Genomic DNA, 6,870 nt, shown 5'->3' with positions numbered 1-6,870 from the left:
AGAGTTTATTTTATAATTCTCTACATTCCTTACCACAATACATCACAGTTTTTTAATGTAGTGATATGTTGATACTGCATGCATAACACACAAGGAAAAAAAGGATGACCGTATCACAAACCTAATGTGCATGGAGTACTATTGGGATGTGTCATTTTGTCAGCGATTAGCTTGTGAATAGTGCCTGGGTTTTGAGCTGTGCTGTGAAGTATATTTTCCTATTAAACTCTATGATGCATCTGATAAACAGAGGCAATAAAGCAAATGATGCTGTCTATGACACTGATGTTGAAAATCATAAACAGAACTAATAACCCATGCAAGCTCTGTGAAAATGTTCTATGTTAATGTTTACCAGCATGTGCGCTAAATAGTGAATTCTATTTAAAAAATCAGCAGCTAGCAGATTATTATAGCTGAGAGACTGCAGAACAGGCTCAACTCCTAGCAGGTCAGACTGCATCTTAAATATTTCAAGGATGACAAATATGAGTTTAATCCTGCCGCAGTCCTACTGAGAGCTAAGTGAACAAGTGCAAGACTTAAACATATGAGTTGGAAAAGGCGCACAAGCAGACAGGAAAGAAACAGGAGCAATATGAAGCAACATTAATAAGAATGTTGTGCAGTCACCAACTTATGTCCATATAGCAGAGAAATGCATAACCAAATATTTTATTAACACGAACAGAACTACAGTAACATAGTTGATGCCTAGGACACTTATGTTCCCTGCCACTGCTCTGTTGCCAGACGCCTTTCAGCACAAGGTACTTCCTCCAGCCATTCTCTCCTCTTATTGTTTGTGGCTCTACCTTTTGTTATGCAGAAAGAAATATGCACTGTAAAAGAAATATATATACCGATTGCAGGGTAGGCAAAACCATTAGATTGGATGCACTAAATCCCTGTTGCAGTGTGGCAAACAATGTGGATTCAACCAGTGTTCAAGGAATTGTTCTTCTGATCTCTGCTCCAAGCGCTGAAGGTAAAGCATATGCTCCTATTTGAAGAAAAGAAAAAGTAATTTAATTATGTAATCACTCAAGTCTAATGTCAGGCCAATGAACCAGGAGAATTTTACAGCTTATATAAGAGCGATTAATTCACCCCTTAAAATTGTCAAATGTAGTGAAATGGTGTTGCTAGTCAGCTTGCCCCAACCTAGCAATATTTAATGAGTGACATCATCATCCAGATCAGTAAAGGTGTTGAGCAAGAATTTTACAACAATATTCATAAATTAGGAATTCTGAATACACATTTCTTATTTGCATATCGACACAGAAGCCTCTGTTGGTCCTGAGCATACAGAAGGATTCTCACAGATAGGTCTGTTGTAGCCTCTTTTGAAAATTGATTCCTGCTGTTTAAAAAACATTAACCCCTTATAGGATCATGTGGCAGTACTCTGACGGGTTCTAGTAAGTAGCATGCGTCAGTGCTGATTGGTCTTTCTGTGATACATAAAATAATCTGAATTTCCCATGCTAATTTATAGGGGTTTTGGTGTAAGCAACAAGTTCTCAAACTAAAGTGGGCTGTGTACCAAAAACTTGACCTCCGTCAGGAACAAAATTTACTTTTAAAAGTTACAGTCCCAGTGCATGTGGGCTCATAAGCTTTGTGAACACTAGATACATTTTTTCAAAATATACCCCCATTGCTTTGCACAGTAGGCATTGTAGGAATGGAAGCTGTAGCGTAAACCCTTTGCGCTGGCCAAGTATTCCTGCTGTCATCCAGTTCTCTGTTCTTTGTGCTGACCAGAGGGTTGGTACACTGGGTGCCAGCAGGAAGCATTAGTGTCCTGCCTTTTTCTGTGCTTTCTGTCCTCACAGCACAGGGAGACTTGGCTCAAATCCCTCTGTGAGATTGCATTAGGAACTTGCGGAGAACAGGACCGTATGACTGAGAAGATGCCACATGATAAAGAGCAGGGTCTTGGTCAAAGTAAGATTAAAACATGCTGGTAACATAAATGACATTTTTAAAATAATCAAAGATGGCAGATCTTGTTGTCTGTAGCTTAACAGGCTTTTTGACTGAAACAGCACTGTGGAAGTCAAATAGTGTCACAAAGAATTGCAAATTAAATTCCCCAGCTCAGCATGATCTGGCCTAGTACAAACAGCTTTTGCTTAAAATAGATGAACAAAGGTGGGTTCATCCCAGCATTCATTTCATTCTGCTACAAAGAATCCATACAAAATCGTTTTTTCTCCTTGAGCCAGTGGTAGAACTGTGCACAGGGATACAGCAGCCACGCACCTTCATTCACAAGGGAAAATCTCCATGTTCCAGATGGCGGGGGGGGGATAGTTTCTTTATCAGAAGATTATTTCCTTTTCTACTGAAAACCTTGACATTTAGTGAGAAAAACAAATAGTCTTATGTTTGGGTTTTCTTACAGAAAGCCAGTGTTGCTGTACAGGAAAAAAAAAGAAAGAAAGAAAAAGAAGGTTGGAATTTCTCAACAAGTGTTTGCTACTAATCCTAGTAGGATGGAAAGTGGCAAGGACAGAGCAGCAGAGGTCAGTAACCAAACACTTCTCTAGCCCTGGATCCCTCTATTCCCCACCTAAAATCATAGAATATCTTGAGTTGGAAGGGACCCACAAGGATCATCAAGTCCAACTCCCTGCTCCTCACAGGACTACCTAAAACTAAACCATAGACTAAGAGTGTTGTATGTATGCATGTAACTTCTTGCAATACAGGATTTAACTCAATCCAACTTCTCTACTGTTTATTTGTTTTGTATTTAATATATGTTATAACATGTTATATAATCATGGTGGTGTATTAAGCATAAGCATAGACAGGAGCTGTATTCCCGCTAATTTGCAAAAACTACAAGGCTCATTTAACAACAGCTTAGAAACCAACCCAATCCTGAATGTTGTGGGCAGTGGTGAAGCCCACGCCTTCTGTTTTTTCACGCTGTTGTACAGTCTTCATTGTACAAGATTGTTAATAAGCATGGTGCAATATCCTTGTGACAGCTTTGATTTGTGGTGGCCGTCACACTTGACAAAGAAGTGTGTACATCAGGAGTGGCATACAACCAGGTGGATTCTTTTTGGCAGGTATACTATAACCATTGGAAAGGGAAAACCACTAGCTGTCTCCACAATCCTGGCACACACTGAGCTCAGTCCTGCAAGGTACACAGCACTCTTCATGTCCTACCGAGTTCAGAAGTGTTCAGCACCTTGCTAAACTGAGCCCCTTGTATTCGTCATATGTGCACAATCTATTGTGTGCTTTCTAGCTTCTGTGGGTTTTGCCTCTTCAGAACCATGTAATTTTAGCACAGTTTATTTACTCTGGAAAGAAAAAGGCAGTAATTTTAAAATACTTTAAGTACCTCTTGAGAAGTGCAGAATTATATGTTACATCTTGTCAAAACAAGTAAAACAGAAGGGTCTTTAATTCTTTTATTTTTTCTTTTGTTGCAATATGGTTTAGAAATAAATAAATGTAAATATTGCATGCAAAAACAATGCTGTTGCATTAAGCTAGCAACTAAAAACTTCTACAATATCATAACAAACCATCCTATCTGTAGCATTCATAAATAAGTGAATGAAAGTAAGCGATTTTAGAAGCTAGTTTAGAACTACCTCAATCTCCACACTGACCACTGACACCTACATCTCCTTTCTGCCTTGAGTGCAGAATGTACTGTAAGCAGAAGACATTTCCTGTTATTTAGTTTTCAGGAACAACCTGATGAAATCCACATTTCTATAAATGAAAAGCCACTTTCTTCTCAATAATTTAATCGGCATTTTTGAACCGTGATAAATAATTTCCACATTCTGCAAGCATACATTTCCTGAGAAATAGTCAGCACTTACAGAATGCTACTTAACAGTAATTGAAAGAATGTAAAGGGTTTTTTTAATATTCCATGGAAGAACTCAGCTGCTTAAAAGGGTCATATTCATAATGTATTGCTTGGAATTAAATCTACAGAAATTTAATACTAAGCACAAATGTTTTGGGAGTTTTGGTGGTGTTGGTCTTTTTTTTTTTTTTTAGTTAATGTAATTTAAAAATAAATATAATAAATCACCCTCATTGGCTCATCAGGGAAACCAGCTTTTCTCGGTCTATCTTCACGACGGGTTCTCAGAATCTGTTTGGCACCTTTTTCAGTCAAAATTGGTGAAGTGTCTAAAGACAGAAAAGCAGAAATTAGTTCTGAAATTACCAAAAAGTTAATATTTTATCTGTCTGTTGTAAAATGAAATGTCTCCAAACCTGATTTTTGTCTATATACAAAGTGTTCTTTCATTACAGCCCCTTCCCAGGGGATATTGCATTCCAGGAGATATGAGTGGAATTTTAAACCATTTTTAGACTTGTGCTTTCTATAGATCTACCAGTATGAAGCAAACCTTACATATTCATGTTACTCTCTAAAATGAGAAAATATAACAGCACTGTCTAACCACTGACATTAGTAACTCTTCCAACTCTTTGTGCTTTTCTGTGTTGCTTTATTGTTTAGGATTGTTTTTCAAAGTGATGAGCTAGACTATTGGTGCAAAGAAGAGATTGCATTGAACATTTAACTTGCAGGACCTTGGTAAAGTAATACTAAAATAGTAAGCTTGTAAAATTAAGCTCTTTGGTTTTAGAATAAATGACTACAGTATGGTAATGCAGAGAGTATCTAATACAAGACCACAATTGTTAAAAATAAGATCATGGGAAGACTGCAATGTAAAAATAGTTAAGTATAAGAAATGAAATATGAAAATACTAAAATACAAAGTTAAAATACTAGTACTACTATAATATGCTCTGCAGCTCTACATACATATGCAGGTTTGTTTTATATAAACTCCTACCTGTAAAAGTGGTCATCAGGACCAAAAAGAAGACAACCACAAGTAACTTCTTCATTTTGATTCTGCTTTCTCTCAGTCTGTTCCAAAATGAGTAACGCTGACTGAGGCATTAGCCTATTTGAAGTCGCTACGTCAGTCACAAATGTTTGTTTATGCTTTAACTAATTTGAGCGATAGTATGATTTTGAAAACATCTGGCCTGAAGTTTTGAATTAGGCTATTATCTGCTCACACATTCTCAGCATAACTCTGTTCCTGAGGGAAAGAAAATAGAAGACCTTTTTTCCACTTCAGGCTTCGGAGTTACACTGGCTATTCTAAATTTGTGAAAATAAAACACATCACCTTACATTTAGCATAGCAAGCCATGGTTTTCGGTGCCTAAGGTAAACTATTGTTCTTTAAAAGAAACAATTGCCCATTACTGAATGTTAATCTCAAAAGCAGCCGCAAAGGGGCCCCTTTTTCAGAAATTGTCTCTAACTTTACTCCAGCTCAGAAGTACATATTAATGTGGTTTAACTCCAGCAAAGCCAAATTATTGCTGCTGAAAAACACAGCAGAGAGATTTTTGTCAAATTAATAGAACAAATGAAAACTCACATAACTCTTCTCATTTCAGGTCAAGTTAGTAGAAAACAGGATTATAAATGTCCTTACTAGTAAGCATAGTGTGAAGTAAGAATGTAGGTTAACGAATGTCATTGCAAACAGCTAGTTTCTGCCTTGAGAACTGTGACTGTCCAGATCTCCCCTGAGCAGCCCTGTACTGGACATACGGCACCAGCATCACCGATTTGTAGGAAAAGAAATAAGTGTCCCTTTGAATATAGCATATGAAATAGGTAGTCAGGATTCATCACCAGCTCTCGCACAAGGGATGTGCGTAATTAGCACTTGCCCTCCGAGGGACAGGTGCGGCACATCCCCGTACCTCCCGCACCACAGGGATCCCCCCAGGCTTTGCCAGCCTGGCTCTGAGCAGCCCTTCTCATCTGTGCCTGTTTATTTCCTAAAGAAGTGGTGTTTATTCTGGCTGTGCCACCATGTCTGCACGAGTTGGCCAGTTTCAGTGAGACCTGGCAGAGCGCTGGGGGTCTCAAAAACGTTACGATACGGAAAGGTTCAAGAAATCAAACAGCAGGTGAGAAGAGGGGCTCTGCGAATGCCCCCTCAGACGGACACCTTCGGGGTGACCTTAGCTTCAGGGAACACCAGCGAGGCACGTCTCCTTAGCTAGCCGGGCTGGCTTAGCACAACTGCTCGCACAGTCACTTATCAGTTTGTAAAAATCTGACAGACTCGTGGGCTAAAAGGGAGAGCTCTGGAGGTGTGAGGGCTGGACCGGAGTGAAAGCAGGTGATGGAAACGAAGCAGTTCAGGGGCTGGGCAGTTCTGGGGTTCCGACGTCCCGTTATGGGACTTTTCTCGGAAACCCAAGCACTGCCGAACCATGGAATATTTGCATTTTTCAGCGTGTGTTTTAAGACACCAACAGCCTAAAATCCAAGAAGGGCTGTGTCTGTTGTGTGGATTTATGCAATTGTTCGAGATGCTGTTTTGAAAGCGCAAACCACTGTGGTTTCTAACAGCAGCAACTATTTTTAGAACCGGTACAGGGGAAACAGCGTAACCTGTAAGGACAGAAGGAAACTAGTGGGGGGGAAGCACTTATGGTTGGGGTAACACAGGAACAAATACTGCGGCAGCCGGGCAGCCTCCTCCACCGAGGCCCTTCGCCGCCCAGCGGCCGCGGCCCTCTGCCCCAGCGAGCCCCCGGCCCGCTCCCGCTGAAGCCGGGCCGCTCTGCCACACGCTGTCGCGGCTGCCGGGAGTCGCGATAAACCGCTAACGAACGAACCCGCCCGCCCCGTTTCCGGGCGGCGCCCGTCGCCTGGCAACCGCCCTCCGCCGCTTCCGCTCCCGCCGCCCCAGCGCATCCCTGGCGCCCGCCGCTCGTCTCCTCCCGCCCTGGGCGCTGCCGGCTGCCCCCCGGCCCAGCGCAGGC

At 41.0% G+C, this 6,870-nt stretch overlaps 1 protein-coding gene across 1 annotated transcript; it reads right to left on the bottom strand.

Annotated features, from left to right (window-relative positions):
• Positions 1-886: 886 nt before the first annotated feature.
• On the bottom strand, positions 887-4,917 carry LOC104838745 (chromosome unknown open reading frame, human C17orf67). The gene is made up of 3 exons (XM_010578664.1): positions 4,863-4,917; positions 4,082-4,182; positions 887-1,003 (listed from the first exon to the last, which is right to left on the bottom strand). The coding sequence occupies exons 1-3, from the start codon at positions 4,915-4,917 to the stop codon at positions 887-889; spliced, it is 273 nt and encodes a 90-aa protein (XP_010576966.1).
• Positions 4,918-6,870: the final 1,953 nt, after the last annotated feature.

Source organism: Haliaeetus leucocephalus, unplaced genomic scaffold, assembly GCF_000737465.1.
Source record: "Haliaeetus leucocephalus isolate CR32 unplaced genomic scaffold, Haliaeetus_leucocephalus-4.0 Scaffold646, whole genome shotgun sequence".
NCBI classification, from domain to species: Eukaryota; Metazoa; Chordata; class Aves; order Accipitriformes; family Accipitridae; genus Haliaeetus; species Haliaeetus leucocephalus.
The sequence above is the reverse complement of the archived record's forward strand: the minus strand, read 5'-3'. Positions and strand labels throughout refer to the sequence as shown.

Bases quoted from the DNA above. Each gene is read 5' to 3' on its own strand.
- LOC104838745 (XM_010578664.1), bottom strand. From the start codon at position 4,917: ATGAAGAAGTTACTTGTGGTTGTCTTCTTTTTGGTCCTGATGACCACT. The intron at 4,183-4,862 runs GTAGGAGTTTAT...TTCTGTCTTTAG, and splicing joins CCTGATGACCACTTTTACAG to ACACTTCACCAATTTTGACT. The intron at 1,004-4,081 runs GTGATTTATTAT...TTCTTCAAATAG, and splicing joins TCCCTGATGAGCCAATGAGG to GAGCATATGCTTTACCTTCA.